This window comes from Alosa alosa, chromosome 18 (genome assembly GCF_017589495.1).
Source record: "Alosa alosa isolate M-15738 ecotype Scorff River chromosome 18, AALO_Geno_1.1, whole genome shotgun sequence".
Taxonomy (NCBI): Eukaryota; Metazoa; Chordata; class Actinopteri; order Clupeiformes; family Clupeidae; genus Alosa; species Alosa alosa.
The window spans coordinates 25,299,096-25,317,875 of record NC_063206.1 but is presented as its reverse complement, the minus strand read 5'-3'; the positions used below and the strand labels follow the sequence as shown (position 1 = coordinate 25,317,875).

Genomic DNA, 18,780 nt, shown 5'->3' with positions numbered 1-18,780 from the left:
AACAAATCCGGATGTGACTCAGCGGAAGTATCCAATCGCGTCTCAAAAATGTAGTCAGATTGTAGTTTCTCAGAAGACTGCAAAACGGACTCCGACTTGGCTTTGTTGCTGTTGAAATTGTAAGTAGCCTACCCTTGGGTGAACTTTGTTTTTGTAATGTGGTTTGATAGTGAACAATGTGTTTGCTCGACCGTTTTATTGTCAGCCCTGTATGTGTTTAGCTTGGTTTCTTAATGGCTAGCTCGCTAGCTAGTGGGGGTTTAGCGTAGCAGTCACTTGCTACCGAAGCTGCAGGTGGAGCTATGTCGTGAAAAATGCGAGCCCAAATCAGGCGAAAACCTAGAAACAGTGAAGGAATAACCAGACCTGCATAGGGCTTCTTTAAGGAGCTATATGGGAGTTTGTAGAATCAAGATCAATCAATCAATCAAGTTGTCTTGAACGCAGCCACACGGCACTTATCCCTTGACTTGCACAACGTTTCATACAGCGGCCACGCATGGCATAAACATGGCGTTACAAGAGAGCTGTCCTGTCCGCTAGCTGCTTTGCTGAAATAATAAAACTCCACATGGCATCTTTTTTTTTTTTAAATACCTGTTGAGACTTTAACTCGGGGCCGCGATGGAGTCGACACTAAATCGGCTAAACCATTTTGCTGACAGCCCTACAAAGGCTCCCATTCTGTCAACCAGTCAAAAATACTGCGGCAGCGCGCGAGCAGGCCCCGGGCCAATCAATAATGCTGAACAAAGAGGCAGCTATTTCTGGAGTTCATGTGAGGCCCATCCTGCGGGCCACGCAACATTTTAAAGAGGCCATGAAACGAGCGTCTTCCTCACATGGTGCTCACGGTGGGTCAATAGCAGACACATTAAAACATGGACACATCATCAGAGTGTGTGTGTGTGTGCCCATCTGATGTCTGCTCAGTGCTCACTATCAAAATGGCTCCCCCTCCCCACACACACACATAAACACACACACTCCCATCCCGCCCTGCACTACTCCAGCCCAGAGACACATACACATGTACACATCTGTCTTTTTCAGACACAGCTAAGGCCAAAACATAATGAGGCATCTGCGTGTGGACAATATTGATCTGGATCCTGGTTGTGTGTGTGTGTGTGTGTGTGTGTGTGTGTGTGTGTGTGTGTGAGGGGGCAGTGCTGCTCTCCCAGTGTGCCATGTCTGTGTGGTGGTGGTGACGTGCTTCAGGCAAACCTGAGCTGACAAGCAAACAGGCAGTGGGAGACAGGAAGAACCGCATGCTTTCCCCTCAACCACTACAACTGTTAAATACCACTGCAGATAGGAACATGCAACATGACAAACAAGTTAGAATAGATTACATAGCCAGATAACCTACCAGCTTAGCTATGATTCCATGTCATTTAATAACAATAAAAATACTTGACTTGACTATGACTTGACTTGACTATGACTTTAAATGTTGTTTTAAAAAAGGAAAGTACTTTTAAAACTGTTTTTTAAAAGCGTATCCATCTGTTTCTGGTCACCTTGTAGTATCAGGGGGACATTGCGTCAAGAGATTAGCCTTTATGTATTTAACATGCTCCAGCTGCACTGCCACACACATGACTCCCACGACTTCCATATGGAGCCCTCCTAAGACAGCTGACAGACCGACAGACCAACAGACCGAGAGACAGACAGACCGACTGAGAGACAGACGAGCCGAGGGCTGGGGAGGGCGCTGAAGGGAGTGTTCCACAGCGGTGCCATATATCAAAGCAGGACGCATAGCCTGCTAAGCAAAGCTGTTTGTGGAGCAGCACCGCCACGTCAAATATCGCGTGTTGTTGTTAGCAAACTGGCCGTTAATTATACCTACATCTGGCCAACCAGCCCAGGCCCAAGCCCTACCTGCGATAAATCAGACCTAAACACTGGGACAGTAAACCAAAATAAACATGGCGATGCCCTGAGATATTTAACTGGGCCTGGCACTGGCCATGCCCTGAGATATTTAACTGGCTTAACTGGCACTGGCACTGGCCATGCCCTGAGATATTTAACTGGGCCTGGCACTGGCCATGCCCTGAGATATTTAACTGGGCCTGGCACTGGCCATGCCACAGAGATATTTAATGGCACTGGCGTGCCCAAAGATATTTAACTGGGCCTGGCACTGGCCATGCCTGAGATATTTAACTGGGCCTGGCACTGGCCCAATGCCTGAGATATTTAACTGGGCCTGGCACTGGCCATGCCCTGAGATATTTAACTGGGCCTGGCACTGGCCATGCCCTGAGATATTTAACTGGCACTGGCACTGGCCATGCCCTGAGATATTTAACTGGCACTGGCACTGGCCATGCCCTGAGATATTTAACTGGCACTGGCACTGGCCATGCCCTGAGATATTTAACTGGCACTGGCACTGGCCATGCCCTGAGATATTTAACTGGGCCTGGCACTGGCCATGCCCTGAGATATTTAACTGGGCCTGGCACTGGCCATGCCCTGAGCCCTGAGATATTTAACTGGGCCTGGCACTGGCCATGCCCTGAGATATTTAACTGGCACTGGCCGTGCCCAAGGCCCTGTGACCCCGCATGGCTGCCAGCCCCCTGTGCCAGTCTCTCCTCTCCTCCACCCCCTCACCTCACCCTGTTGCCCCGGGAGCCAAGCACCGCCGAGTGAGTGACTGCACAGTGGTTGGAGCCTGCCCACAGTGAATAACCTCTCTGAACTAAAGGGTGGAGTTGTCTCTGAAGCCCTGTAACTGAAGGTCTGTAACTGCAATGAGGATTAACTGTATTAAAAAATGACACTTATTGATAATCTTGATACCCGATACTGATATTGCTATTGCCATTGCTTTAGCTACGCCATTAATACTCTGATACAGAACTCTATGTTGCAGATTATCTCAGCTGGTAGCTGGTAGAATATGTTTCTGTGTGTATTTCTACACTCTTTTAAAGTAGTGCTCAATGGATGTCAGTGGAGAGCAGGTCCGTGTGCAGGACAGGGGTCCTATGAGGCGGCTCCTAAAATACTGAGGCCCTCTCCACTGTAATGTAGGCCACGCCGGGTCCCCCCAATGAATTATTCAGCTCCTCACTCCCCTACTCTGCTCGGCGCTGTGCTGCCACCGGCACCTCCGAGACGACTGAAGGACAAAAGGAAAATGGCCGCTCCTCTGACTCCGACGGGGTAGGGGACGTCCTGGCCGGGCTTCACGACCAGGCTCCACGGACAGGGACATTCTAACGAGGTGCTGAGAGAGAGCGCGTGATCCGACGTCAACTCAACACAAGGAATGGGGAACAAGGAACTCTCCCGCCGCTGTCCGGGTGTTCCTGTGAGGAACCTGGTGGAATGAGACACTTGCTTGCACAGTAGAGTGCCAATGCAGTTGACAGGACTGTAAGCCGTAGAAGCTCTGTGACGCATCGCCTGAATAACGCATGACCATGTGTGTCATGTATGTCACACTCACCGTTCGGTTAATCATAAGCCAGATTAGCAAACAGACTTGGCCGCGTTACTGACCACCGCTATCAATCAGCGCGTTAGTTCCCAAGTAGTTACCAATAGAAAAAAGACCAACACTCGAGTGTAGAGATAGGACTGTGCACACACACACACACACACACACTTCTGGGAGGGAGAAACTGAGACGAGAACAACCAACCAACCCTGAGCGGCATAACTTGTCATTCAGGGACTTCACACTGAGTCGTCTTGCGTTGATCATAAAATACAACAACGTCTGAGTAGATCCTCCACTTCAAAAGGACATGGCCACCTATTCCCAGGCCCAAAACGAGAAAAGAAAATATTTTTACAGCAACGGAGTGAGTCAGACTCACAGCGTTTCCCTCATCAAGTCCTCACAGAGGCTCTGAAAGCCAGCAATAGCTCCGAACGAGGGCTTTTACCTTTGCGATCAAACTATATGGAGGCTATTATTTCCAACAAGACAGCCTTGTTTGAGGGGGAGAGATGCCAGACAGGGGAATGCGATACCGAGGGCAGGAAAAGAGTGGAAGTCGGGCCTCAAAGGCTGCATGTGCTAGCCATTCAGCCCTGTGGTCGTTCAGACGCATTCCAAAGCAAACACCTCGGTCGGACCACAGCACCATCCAAACCACTCAAACGTTGATCGCCATCTACTTATCCATCATAAAACCGCCACTTCCCACTCCAACTCAACCTTCACGCAAATGTCAGGCATTTTGGAAGTACTAATATGAGTAAAATAATATTTAGATTAGATTATGTGAATGAATGTGAACATATTTCAATTGTTATCTGCTATATGGAGAAATAAAACTGAACTAAACTGAAATTGCTGATGTATACAGCTGAATCTGACAAATATGACACATACCCCAGTTAGTGACAGTTGGCAATTATGACTTTATGACTCAAATTATGATATTATTGAATATTTACATTTCAATGTGTTATCTTATCACAATTTAACATTACAACTCTATTCTAGCAAGGGGGCAACCATGATGGATTGAGCTGATAAAAGCACAGCAGGAATACTAGTGCACTGTCAATATTGATTGCCAGGGGGGCTCTGCCATGTTCCCAACCTGACCTCCTTTCATACTGATTACATCTGACAAGAGCAAATATCTCAGCACACTGTGCATGTCTCACCTCATCATCTGCCTGTGTGTGTGTGTGAGTGTGTTAATGGAGCTCTGGTGACAATTGGGGTATTGGGAGAGATTGGGGTTTGAAGATTAAGAGCTAAGTGGAAGCATTACTGATATGGAATCATATTTTGTTTAGATGCAGTAAAACATTTCTAAAAGTCTCTGGGTCTCTGTCACTCTGTCCCTCTCTCTCTCTCTAAACCAAGGTGAAGAGTAAGGCATGTGAGCCTTGTTTTTAAATCAGGGGAGGGACAAGGGGGGCATCTCTCGTCCAGTGACATCAGGCTTTGAGGGTAGGTGCTATTTCAGGGGAGCGTAGGCCGGTTAGCCAGCCCACAGATCCAGCAGCTCATTATGCCCCACATCTGTCTTCAATAAGGCCCATGGAGAGGGGAAGGGTGGGGCAAGTTCTAAAACTGGGGGGCTTTTTACCCCCATTTTCCTGCTACTGCTCGGTGTGGATGTACCCATCGCCGTCACAGTTTGTGCGACCGGCTGGTGGGCATTGTACGGTGGCGGAAGTGAGACCTGGAGGCCGTTTTCAGTTTTAGTGTCGTGCCCTCAGTAGCACGTCTCGTGAAGCTAACAAAAACAGCGCCGCGATTCATTTAATCCGGATCCTATAACCAATCCCAAACATGCGGTTAGGGGCGCATCCTGCTAAAACTACCTCAGGTCTCTGCTGTTCCAGCAGGCGGAGGATTCTTTATGGGGCCGACCACTGCTTGACGCTCTGCTGCTCCGCTCCGCTTCACCAATAGTGGCACAGCACACACACATGTGATGCAGCGCCTCAGTCTCAACCACCGTGAACAAAGTTTAGTCTCCAGGCAAAAAGCCTCATGAGGCCTGGCATTCCTCTATGGAAAGAAGAGGAAAGGAGGACGGGGTGGTGGTGGGGGGGGGGGTGTCATTGAGTATCAGACGTCTCTGTTGGCTCAGCAATGTCACTGCTATTTCATTAACTTATTGGGGCACCTGCCTGACAGTGCCTGGGTGGTGTTGGCTATTATTCAGTTGCTTTAGCTCAGTGCAGTTTCAACCTTGACTAACCAAGCATTGCGGTTTACCTCCAGGCAATGCCCACAGCTGCACTTTGGCTGATTGGTGTGTGTGTGTGTGTGTGTGTGTGTGTGTGTGTGTGTGTGTATGTGTGTGTGTGTGTGTGTGTGTGTGTGTGTGTGTGTGTGTCCTTTTAAGTCAAGGAGAAATACTTGAATGTGTTTCACAGCACTGTAGTCCCTCTCTGTTCTGTGCTTGGACACCGCCCTACAGTACACAGTGAGCCTTTGATGTTGAGGTGATTTAAATCTTGGCTGGTCAGATAAATAAGTACAATGAAAAAAAATGTCTCTCTGGTTTTGTCTATTCAGGTCCTAGGAACCAATGTGTCAAAAGTGTAAGTGTGTGTGTGTGTGTGTGTGTGACATTATTACAACAACCAGCCATTTTACTCACACAAACAAGCCATCCTCCGTCACACATGGCTGAGAGTTCTCAACGGGCCTGAAAATTACAACCCGACCCGACCCGGTCCGTGGCTTTTAAAGCCCGGACCCGATGTAACCCGACACATCAACATGAATTATCTGCCCGAACCCGGCCCGCGGCCCGACGAAAAACATACGTTTTGACTGTTAAACCCTGACTTTATTTAGGTGAAGATTCAACACATTAGCGTGACAATTTGCTTAAAACGGTGATTTTCTCCTCTTCTGGCGTATCGTGAAGGAAGAACCATGCCAACTTTGGATGCGGTTATCTTAGCGATACTTTTTGCAATAGGCCTACCCTCGATATACATATTGTTGGAAAGATTAGTTTATGGCCGTTCATGTGAGCACAATAACTTAATTTTGTAAATTTTACCAAAGCGACTGGTTTCGCCTTGCAGGGTCACATATTTCATCAGCACCTTGCATTTTGAGGATTGCACATGACCTGTAGAATTTCCATCAGAATCCAGCACTACTCCAAACACTTTCCAGACCTCTGATTTCCCCACTCCTGTAGTAGCGACGGTGAATTCACCTGCGGCAAGTTTAGTCTACTTTTCACCAACTCCATCTTCTTCTCCAGGCTAAAGGCGTGCACGCAGCGTCTGCCCCTGCCCTCTCCATTATGCACGTTGCACGCAGCAGCAGGCTTTCTTTACGGTAAACAGCTGCGAAGATTAATAAAAAAAAAAATTTCACTGAGCAGAAAAGATTAAGCCCGAGGTCCAACCCGACCCGAATCATTTGCTTATATTTTCGACCCGAACCCGGCCCGAACCTGTGGGTCCCGTCGGGTTTGTCGGGCCGACCTGACCCGTTGAGAACTCTAGCTGAGAGTCCCACAACATGAGACGATCCAGATGAATAACCAGTGAGTATCTCAAAGGAGGGAGTTTGATAAAGTCAATAAGGAAACTGACTGAGGAAAACACCCAACTCTCAGAGAACGCTGTTTTTAATACCACAGCTTAAACCCCGCATTGGAATTCGTGGAAAATTCTTGGAACTCATGCAGCTAAGTATATGCCCCTCTTGTGAGGTGTACTGCTCGGCTTACTGACTGTACTGTATAATCAGGCATGTGGAGAATGGCACCAGAGCCAGCAGAAAGATGTCAACCATCAGCCTTTCCTTTAGCTCTCTAACCATCCACTAAAAAACACTACGCCTCAAAAGCAACGCACCCATAGAACATAGGCCTCTCACCACAAATGGACTCTGACAGGAACTACACAGCATGTTATAGAGCTGTGGTTTCTCTAGTGTGCTGTTCCACGCACGGGCCCATTCTGTTCTCTGGGGCTCTTTCTGAGGTCTCCCCAGAGCTGGGTCTGGTGCTGGCGCTGTCATCCGGGTTCATCATCATCATTCCTAGCAGGCCAAGCTGCCGCACTTCCACGAGCTGATGACCCACAGCTGGTGCTGCCACTGGGGCTTTATGTAGGGATCCGGCGGCCATGCTGGCTCCGGAGGGGCATAATGTGCAGCACCCAACCCCGCCAGTCAATCAGCGTCAGAAAGAACCAGCAGGGCGTCCCCCCCTGCCCCCCTCAGCGTCTGCCTTCACTCGATTGAGACGGCGCCTTTTCCTTTTCCTGTCCAAGCTTGCCCTCTCTTGCTCTCTCGCTCCCTCTTTCAGTCTCTGTCGCTCTCTTTCTTTCTCTCCCTCTTTCTCCTGCTTTCGGTTTCTCTTTCACTCTCTCGCTTGACAGGGCATGGGAGCATCAGCCAACAGAGGAACAGAAGGGCATTGAGCCCGGGTGGCAAGAGCCTTGGCACCAGCCCGGCCGCCTGCTCTGGAAGAACAGAATCGCCTCTTTCAATCTGGAACTGGGGGGCCCCCGCGACGGCAGGGTTCTGTCTTTGTGCCGTGCATCCGATTAGGAAGTCCATGGCTGAAGGCCCTCGCCAGCCAGGTCGGGTCGGACCGGGCTTCGCTGGAAGGGAATCGCCGCGGCAACGCGCCACAGGCCACAGACGTGCCACATTGAGTGAGAGTCCCCAGGGCTGGACTTTGCTCCCTGCCTGATGGACTGCTCCAGCCAGGCCTGAGTCCTTATCTCCATTCAGATAAAGCTAAACAAGATCAAACATGGGGTTGCTTTGTTACCCTAACGCTACAGCAAGGGCGAGTCGGTAGGCATCAGTGGAGGTTAAACCAGCGTTCTCATGTTAATGACAAGCTCTGTTTCACATCTTGTAATCATAACTGGCGATAAAAAGGGGGGAGTGGGGGAAACGGCCTCATTTAAATAATTTAAATCTTTAATTTCCCCTGAGCGAACGGGATAAACAGCACTTACAGTATAGTGTAAGTGCTTCAAAGTGTCCACTGTCCAGAGCTTTACAAATGAGGTAAATGATTGGCCTGTTTTCACAGAGAAGTGAAGACATCACTTGGCACAACTCACTGGGTTTGCTTTCCTGCAGTGTTGACTGACCACAGTGCTGAAGTGAGGGACCCTGTGGGGGGCCACTCTTTTGACAAGGCTTCCATCCTCTCTCCTGATACCCTCACTGGGTTCAAAATCTTTTATATTTCATTACATAATGCAATATACTGTATATAAATATATATACACAATATATATAAAATAGTCAAACACAGATTCAATTTCTTTCCCTGAAAACCACCATACAGCATATACTGTTGACAGGAAGTAGGAGATTTACACTGCTATTACAAGCTCATTTATAGAGTTGGACCCTGTGGCAGACATGACTTCAGAGAGACTCAAATTCAGCGCAGTTCAAACAGCTGAAAAGCCAAAAGCATCCATCAGGATGGGGCTTGAGAGCAACAGTGTGCCTGCCAGGTTAATATCTACTTGCTCTTCAACTCAAGAGTCTCAACACAGAGTCAAGGCTGAGCTAAGGGCAGAATCTATTATTTAAAAGCACAAAGCTTCTTCTCTTAGACCCTCCACTTGTCTGCTAAACCTGAGGAGCCTCACAGATACATTTTCCCTCCCCATTCCCTGTGCCCACCACTTCCCAACAGGGCTCAGGTGAACCTGAAACATTGCACGAGCGAGTGACTGCAAAAGATGTTTTCACTTTCTTCTTTAAAACAAAATTCCCGGTGTCCGTTTGTTTTTCTAACACACCAAGACACTGTTTCACTGAGGTTGTTGCTCAACCTGTCCTTGACTGCCAACTTTCACCATGAATCAACAGGCCATTATTAACTGCACTGTCAAACCAACATGGTCTCAGTGCAAAGTGATGATGATGGATCAGTAATAAAAGCACTGGACTTCCATTGCAATCCCTCTGAGGGAAAGTGAAACAGTTCCTAATTGCACAAGCAAACTGGAAGGATCGACCCACCATAAGAGCATTTCTGAGGGCAGAGAGAGCTGTGAGATTAAGACGAGAGCACTTATTGCTATTGGTTTTTGCTCTGTACTCAACACACAACACACAACACACACACACTCACACTCTCTCTCTCTCTCTAGGGGCAAACCTAACTGCTCTTCAGTAAAGCTCTAACCGACCACAACACACAGAATATTAAATAGTGCTCTGCATGGCTACTATCTCCTTTCACTGGCCCGTCTGACGGCAGCGAAAAGGCTCCTGCTTAGTCATGTGAAATCATTGGGGTCAGCTGAGCTAGGCGATGAAGATGAGATAGGGCCGGTGTGTGTGTGCGTGTGTGTGTGTGTGTGTGTGTGTCTGTGGGGTGGCAGAAGACCGGCAGGCTGACCAGAACCAAGGAGCTGTGGTCCCCCCTGCGGCTCTTTCAGCCAAGTGCCCCTCTGGCGAAGTGATGCTAATGAAAACTCAGAGAGGTGAGAGGATAGCCGGGCACGTTGCTAACCCCGTCACGTCATCCATCAAACAACTCCCATGGCGGCGGCATCATAATAAAAACCCACTCGAGGCGGAACAAACAATCACGCTGTCATGCGTATGGCTGTGAAGGCATCTAAAGACTTCCCTCACTTGCTAACTAGCGCTGTCTTGTTATGTGACCCATCCCAATGATTAATGTTTCTCGCTCTTGATTTAGTCATGTTAAATGACTACTTATTACAACACATTAGCACACACACATACACACACATACACACATCCCAAATGAGGTCCTAATCAGACCAATCATGCTAATGACGTTACAGTAAGTCATTCAACACAAGCTTGTTAGCCTTAGAAAAGAAATGAATTCATCATGTTCAGGGCTTGTGAGAAAGTGTGTGTGTGTGTGTGTGTGTGTGTGTGTGTGTGTGTGTGTGTGTGTGTGTGTGTGTGTGTGCGTGTGTGTGTGTATGAGAATGAGTGTTCATGTGTATGGCTGTATGTGTGTACTGTTGAGTGAATCCTAAATCAGCCTTCTGACAGCAGATAGTGCCCAGCCCATCTGTCAGATCTCTCTCTCTCTCACTTTCTCTCTCTTCTTTCTCTCTTTCACTTCCTCTTCCCCTCTTCATCTCCTGGGACAGTGCTGCTCTAAATTAAACCAGACCAGCCTGCTAGGGAGCTGGGTAAAAATGTTACACTCACTCCGTCTGATTAAAAAAGGTCTGTCTGTCTGTGTGTGTGTGTGTGTGTGTGTGTGTGTGTGTGTGTGTGTGTGTGTGTGTGTGTGTGTGTGTGAGAGAGAGAAAGAGAGTGACTGAAAGGTAGGAGTATGAGACTCCATGTGTGTGTGTGTGTGTGTGTGTGTGTGTGTGTGTGTGTGTGTGTGTGTGTGAGAGAGAGAGAGAAAGAGAGTGACTGAAAGGTAGGAGTATGAGACTCCATGTGTGTGTGTGTGTGTGTGTGTGTGTGTGTGTGAGAGAGAGAGAAAGAGAGTGACTGAAAGGTAGGAGTATGAGACTCCATGTGTGTGTGTGTGTGTGTCATGGAGAGAGAGAAAGTGACTGAAAGGTGGGAGTGTGTGATGAATGGATGCTTCCCAGCTTTTCCTCTCTTGATTCTACCCCTCCTCTCTTTACTCCTCTCTCTGCTCCTCTCTCTCTCTACTCCTCTCTCTTTCTACTCCTCTCTCTCTACTCCTCTCTCTCTCTACTCCTCTCTCTCTCTACTCCTCTCTCTCTCTACTCCTCTCTCTCTCTACTCCTCTCTCAGCCATCTCTACTCCTCTCTCAGCTATCTCTACTCCATTCTGACCTATGACTTGCAAGATGCAAGCAAGCTGAGCTGAGCTGTTTCAAAGGCCTCTTTCATCCCATAGTGTGCATGAGAAGCAACCAGAGATGTCTCCTCCACCACCACCACCACGATGAGCCACCTCCACACAGCCCATACCGCATTCAAATTCAGAGAGCACCCACTCCAGCAGCGTCATCAAAAAATCCTGTCCTCGCCGCCAGCCCACGCCAGAGCCCCACAGCAACCTAGAGCGCATCTGCGGCCCACGCACAACAACAAAGCCAGAGTGCAGGGATGGAATCCTTCAGGCCGGGCCTCGCAGCAGTTCCACAGAGCTCACGGGGCAAAACAACAACAACAAAAAAAACAGCCCCTCCCACTGTCCCCTCTCTCTCTCTATGTCTCCCTCTCTCTCTCTCTCGGTCTCTCTCTCTCTCTTTCTGTCTCCCTCGCTATTGTTTGTGGTCGATAAGCCAATCAAGAGGCTGTGAACGGTGAGTGAGAGGGGTGAGCTGGGGGTGGCGGTGAGAGAGACAGAGAGGGAGAGAGAGATAGAGAGAGGGAGCGATAGTGAGAGAGAGAGAGAAAGAAAGATAGAGAGAGGGAGCGATAGTGAGAGAGAGAGAGAAAGAAAGAAAGAAAGAGAGAGGGAGTTGGGGGGCAGGTCCCCAAATTCACATGTAATAATAACAAGGACGACTTCTCCCTGTGGGATGTGCTGTGGCTTTTGTGTTAACCAGGCTCAGCTGATAAACAGCAGACACACTAGGCTGCCCTGGCACGCGCTCACACACACACACACACACTCCAGGGTCCCCAGCCTCCCCCACCCCCACACACACATACACGCTCACACACACACACCCCATCCCTTCGTTCGCAGGTCCCGTCCCCTGCTGCTACTCATGAATATCTCATGGGCTGCTGAAGCATGTCTGGCGTGCTCGTAGCGTTGCTCCTCTTCCTCACGTAGCAGCCAGAAGCATCAGAACTGCTGAATGGGGGAAGCCCTCTCTCTTCCACTGAGAGCCTCTGGCTTGGCCACTTCTTGGGAAAAGTGAAAGTCCCCGGTGAGGGTGTGTGCGACGATGTTTCCCTCTAGTGATGCCTGACTCACTTCAAATTCACTCGGCTCCAAAACAAAACAAAGCCAAACACACACTCACACATACATACACACACACAGTGTAGAAGGCTTCTGCCTTACCTTGCAGCTGTTTGAAGCGCCCCTCTAGCTGGTTGTAGTTGTAGGCAGCCTGAGCGGAGTAACTGAGCCCAGCGGCACCTGAGCCTGAGGACGGACTGGCACCGCTGGGGCCCGGGACCGGAGAGGACGGGCCGAGCCCAGGAGAGAGGGGTCCCGGGGAGAGAGGTCCCGGGGAAACGTGTCCAGGGGAGAGAGGTCCGGGGGACAGGGGCCCAGGCATGCTGGTGGCCCTCTGGAGCTCCATCAGTGCAGTGGAGAGTGGAGACTGACCCACAAGCAGCCGTAATAGCACTGGACTGTAAAGATGGACTCAAGATGAGACGATGGGAGTGGGGAGCTTCTTGGGGGTCCTCTCTGCAAAACTCAAGTCCAGTCAGGAGACAGCAGATATAAGAGAGTGGCGGTCCTCCTGGTCCGAGTGTGTTAGTCCAGAGTGAAGAGTTGGTTGAAGGGTTTGGAGTCCACAGTGCTCAACAGCATGTCCTCATGCTGCGCTGTCTGCAGCTGGTCTTCCTGCTCTCGCTCCCTCAGTTCAAAGCCCAGGAGCCCCCCCCATCACAATATCAGCAGGGGGGGGGGACGAGTCGCCCAGACACACACACACACACACACACACACACACAAACTCAAACACACTGCACTTCTCTCCGCGTAGATGGAAGTGACAGCTCCCAGAGAAAGACAGGAGAGAGGGAGCCAGAGAGAGGGAGGGAGAGAGGGAAGTGAGTGTGAGAGAGAGAGAGAACGTGAGCTGTGGAGTCCGTGGACTGGGTCCCTCTGTAATGCGCTGGGAGGCTGCTGAGACCAAGCACACCTTTCACAGACCTCCGGGAGGAGAGGGAGGTGCCAGCCACTTGGAATTCAACCTACAGCCAATCAGGAGGTTTGTTTTTCCTGATGTCATCACAGGCTAATTACCATACAGACCGGTGGGCGGGAGAGAGAAGCAGGAGGCAGCGGGCTATACCAACTCCTCTCCAACTGGAGGGGTGTCCTTTGTCATCATATTGTCTGTTTTCTGTCACAAGGGCTTAAAATCTTGTGATAAGATTAACCAGCTCTTGACATTTCCATTACAGGAGGGCAGTGGGGAGGAAATACTCCTGTAATCTTCCTCTCAGCAGTGGTGTTGACTTTTATTGCGCTCCATCCTCCCTGTTTTTCACAGCTTAACAAGACCGTGTGGGCCACACAAAAATGCCATGGCTTTTGAGTGGAGGAACAAAGCGGGAGGAATAAGCTGGGTCTCAAGAGTGGGAGCTGTGTGGCAGAATGGACTCAGATTACCTCCACTACCGGCCTTAACCTCGCAAGAGAGGCATCAGCTTCTCTGTTCTCTCTTCCTCCCCTCCATTCTCTCTCTCTCTCTCTCTCTTGCTCTCTCACTCTTTCATTCAACTCAGTTCACTTACTTCAGATGATCTCTCTGAATCCACTACAGAACACAACCAATAATGCCAAGGAGCGCAGCGCACAGCTTTCAACTTAATTTTTTGCCCCTGCACAATTTTACACCCTCATTCCCTAATTTGCCCAACAACCCATGAAGAAAAGCCTACGACCGTCCATCATCCACAGATCTGAAGGTAAAAGGATAACAGGACAAAACAACATCCCCACTGCAAATCCTCCTGACAGAGGAAATGACTTTGACAGCACATTTTAATGAGCAGAACGGATCTGTTCTTTGCCCATGTCCATTCATTTCAAACAAAGCACTTATTCGTCGATTACAAAAACACAAGCAGCGGGGACTTGATTCCCCAAAGTCAATGTGAAATCCCCCCTTAACGGCACCATTACGCCTGGTTGTATATTTGCAATGGAGCGAGCATAAACAGTGGTGTGTGTTTTCATAGGGCATGTTGCTGCTGGGAGCTGACCACAGGCTAGGGTCTAAGCTATTCTGGCAAGGCTGGAGTGGAGTAGCTCTCTCAGACTGAGGTTGGTCTGCATGCACACCTCCAAACACACACACACACACACACACACATACGCACACACCACACCACACACAAATGCACCCACACACATACAACATTTACAAATTACCTCTGGCAGCCTCGTAATCACAACCTGACATTCTAATTAAAACAACAAAGAACAGAATGGATACTACACTAACAATAACCTCAGCTACTTCATACTATTTTTTGAGAGATGTTTTCATAATAATAAATGAATCAATTAAGTTAAGAGACGGTGACATATTTTCCTCCTGTTTTTGTATTGATTGGTGTATACCAGTGTTTCTCTTTTTCAGACCAAGGACCACTTAACCAATAAAAAAAAACCACGGACCACCTAGCTAAAAAAAACAGTATATTACACAATAGGCCTACTCAAGGCACTTTGCTTATTTTGTCAGATGATTCATATGATTTAAACTGCCGTAGCTTACATAGGCAATGTTGAAGAACTGTTTGGATTTACATACAAGTTGGTTCAATATTGCAATAAACTCATCTATATTATATTTTACCACGTCTGATCGCGGACCCCTTGGGATAGTTTGCGGACCACCAGTGCCCACCAGTCCCCGGACCATACTTTGAGAAACATTGGTGTAAACAGTTGACAGTTCAATGTTCACAGTTCTAGATCGGATCAGATTAAGATCCACACTACTTGCCCATATCCATATGCACTTCCAAAGTCTATCTCCATTAAGTCAAAAAGTTTCAAAAAGTAAGCTTATATCTTTAGTTTTATTATAAAAACACATAACAGAAATGTGCTTCATAGGTTTGGAGCAATAATCATGCATTCAAAATACCAGTCTAGGGAGTTCAGAACAGACACATCTAAAGTCAACACTGCATTGAAGTGCTGTTATATTGCATTTCTATCTTGTCCCAGGCTGTTATGGTCTTTGTCAGTGGCCTGTCCATCTAACACTCAGTTTACTGCTCCCCACACCCATATATGTGCCTCATGTCTCTTACAACCTGGTGCCATCAAAGAGGATTGACACTCAGGGAAGTTCTTTATGAGAACAGAGACAGTTTTGCCCTGATGTGGATACACACTCACACTCACACTCACACACATTCAGCAGAGATGAGGGTTAGCAGGGGCATGGGAGGAGGCGTGGTATGGGTGTGGGACCACCCAGTGCCACCCAGTTTCTGAACAGCCGGAGCTGCTGGCCAGACTTGGTGTGCAGGCAATGAGGGCAGGACAGAAACTTGTGAAGCCACCGTGGTAAATTTCACAGCGGCACTCGGCCGCAGGGCCAGGGGACCGAGTGAAATTCTTACGGGAAGGCTGGGGTCTGCTTCTGTCAGGAAGATAGATGATCGGATTCAGTGGGGAAAATTGAGCATCAGTCATACATATGGCTTTTGAGAGGCAAACCCATCAGTAGTGCAGGCAGTGAGGCCTGTCAGTGTGGCTTCCTTCTTTAAAGGGTAAAAATGGCGGCATGCCGGGAATGTTTTGGGGGAAACAGCGGGGTCGATCGACACTGAATAAAGCCCCTTTCAGAGGTGAGGCTGGTTTTAATTATTCAAACGGCAGGCTCGGCCTTGCAGAATGTGTCAATAGTCTTCAGGAGCAGGTGAACACGTCCCACTGGTGGCCTGTTATTCCTGACCCACCCCTCCCCATTCCCCCTTTCTCTGTGGGGTCAGAGGGAGTCTAGCCTTACCAGAAACAAACCAGAAATACCACCAAGGACCAAACAGATCGATGCCATCACACAAACACAGAGGTTAAAAAAATTAAATAAAAAAACCTTGGCAGGCTTGGGTCCGTAGACTTTCACTCCAAATTCTAGTCGTGTCATGCTTCAGATAGCACACACAAACAATCGAAACAATGAGATGGAAGAAGTACAGATGCATGCGGAAATCCGTGCATGTTTTGCATAAATACTACACAATCTGTGAGGGTCCTTTAAATGCCTTGTTGCTTTTTCCATGAATTGCTGCCATCCAATCATAAAACATGGCCACTCACAAAGTAACTTGCCACCTTGTCATAACCAGTGTGTTTGACCATTAGAGATCGGGATGACAAACGCATTTGAAATAAGTAGTCAGGAATGTCCCAATGATGTAAGTGCAGCCACCTTGTCCATGTGATGCTTAAGGAGTAGAATGCCATCGCCACTGCAATGCTAAACTCACATCTGGCTACCAAATGCTGAGCCAATGCGAGAGACATTCAGGGAGTGGCAGAGAGAGAGAGAGAGAGAGAGAGAGAGGGGAAGAGAGAGAGAGAGGAGAACCAGGCACAATGAGGGGTTGCCTCAATATGCATACTAATGTAAACATTCCAACAGGAACGTTCACTGTTGCACGTAGTACAGAGTAGCTGTAATTCTCTGTATTGTGATGAAGGCTAGTGTCTGAAGCAGGAGACACTGGGATCACCTAAACAACGCCACCATCTCCTGCATATTTAAGGGGCTGATGAATTATTTAGTGAGGCAAGAGGAACTCTAGCATTTTGGCCTACTATCCTGTAAGCCAAGGCACCCCTGCAAGGCTCCAGCTTCACTTACTGAACAGAGACAAACGCCATAGGAAAGTCAACACTATTGAACAGGTAACAGTGCAGGCACAACGACGAGTGCAGTGGACCACATCAACGCTAAAACCGAGACCAAACACTACTTTTTCTACATGTTAAATGTCTCTGCATTTGCCTAAATGACAGTTGACAGTACTTTATGGACATAAACACACAGACAAAACATATGAGCAAAGCAGACCACACTGGCGACCAAGAAGAAAGCCAAATACCATAGTTCTCCCACACAGCAGTCTCTCAGAACAGTATGTACCACAACTACAGTTTAAGTGTAATGTAAGCACTGGTTCTCATTGTTGCGAGGGGCCACGCTTGACATTTCTCTATTCCCTCGGAGAGGTCTCACAGCAGGCTTGTGTGTGTGCTTGGAAGGTGAAGACAGGCAGGCTACGCGAGTATCACTCAAGCCAGAGAAGCTCTGATATCCTGGCTGGCTCGCCAGGCCTAGTCTGTTCTGCCTGGGGCCGATACTACTGGCTGGGTTTTCAGCTAACTGCTGACATGGGCAAAGGAGCTGGAAGTTGGCTTATGGATACTGTCCTTGTGCATTTATTGATTGGTTTGGTTTTCATTTAAAATGCCAATAAGAAGCCAGTGAGCAGTAGGCTGCAATCTTAGAGTTAAGTGTATCAAGGACAGGGTGAAAGCATACATTAACTGAAACAGCTTTGATGTTGCTGCTAACCAATAGTTGACTACTCTATATACAGGACACCAACATTCATTGTGGCCTGTTGGCATTTGGTCAGTCAACATCAGAGTGGGGACACATTACCACTGAAGTATTTAAGGCATAAATAACAGTACATACAGTATTCCACAAATAGCAACATAATTATTTAGAAAAAAAACCCAATTCCATTATCATTTTGTCCCAAAGACTGTCCAGGTCACCATAGTCTATAATGTGATTATACAGTACGTTAGATTAGCCTGACCCCCATTCTGGGCTGGGGACTGATGTTCTGTACACAAGGTTGCGATGCTCCACTCACCTGCGAGGGCCTTGATGCGCGAGCGCTCGAACAGCCGGGCTGAGCTGTTCTCGTTGTCCCACTCGTCGGCATCCCAGCGGTTGTTGACGTCACTGTATTGCTGCTGGATCTCCATGTGGTCATAGTCAGCGGCTACTGATGTCATCTTGACGCTTCAGCGAGTGCACCTGCTCATCAGCGTCTAGTCATGAAGCCCTGCAGAAAAACAGTACACAAGACATTAGGCAACACATTCACCACTAACAGAAGGTGTGTGTTTATACAATACCAGTTGAGTGCCAGGTGCTGGACAAAGGGAAAAGTCAACTTGAGATATAAGGTATGCAGCATAATGTATTTCATGCAGAAAACTGAAAATTGAATAACAAAATGATAAACTGCCAGTTGCAAGCAGAAATATATGACAGCGCAGATATGAAAACAAAAACAATAGCCCATTTTTTAAATTGATTTTTTAAATATAATCAGTGAAAAATGGAGAGTGGTTACAAATCTAAAGAAGTGTCTGAGATTTGTATCAACTCCTCTTGGTCTCAACCTTGTGCAAGACTGAATAGTGGAAAACAAATGAACCCAGAATAATTATTTCCGTCAGCTCCACTGCACACCTAAGCTTTCCTCCTTTTCCATCAGTTGGGTCTTTATTAGCCTCCTAGGGCACCCCCTAATGGCCCAGACAGGCAACTTCCACACACATCTGCTGCTGAAGTGAGAGTTGAGTTTTAGCACCACCTACAAGTGTGAGACTGCAAATGCCCTCAAACTCTATTCTGCATCACTGACGCAACAAACACAGTCAA

General features: G+C 48.1%; 1 protein-coding gene across 1 annotated transcript in view; it reads right to left on the bottom strand.

Moving 5' to 3' along the window:
- Positions 1-18,780, bottom strand: part of LOC125311282 (spectrin beta chain, non-erythrocytic 1-like) — an 80,948-nt gene that overhangs the window by 39,473 nt on the left and 22,695 nt on the right. The window contains 1 exon segment of the mRNA XM_048269179.1: positions 17,981-18,175. Coding sequence (XP_048125136.1) covers positions 17,981-18,125 — 145 coding nt within the window. The 5' untranslated portion in view covers positions 18,126-18,175.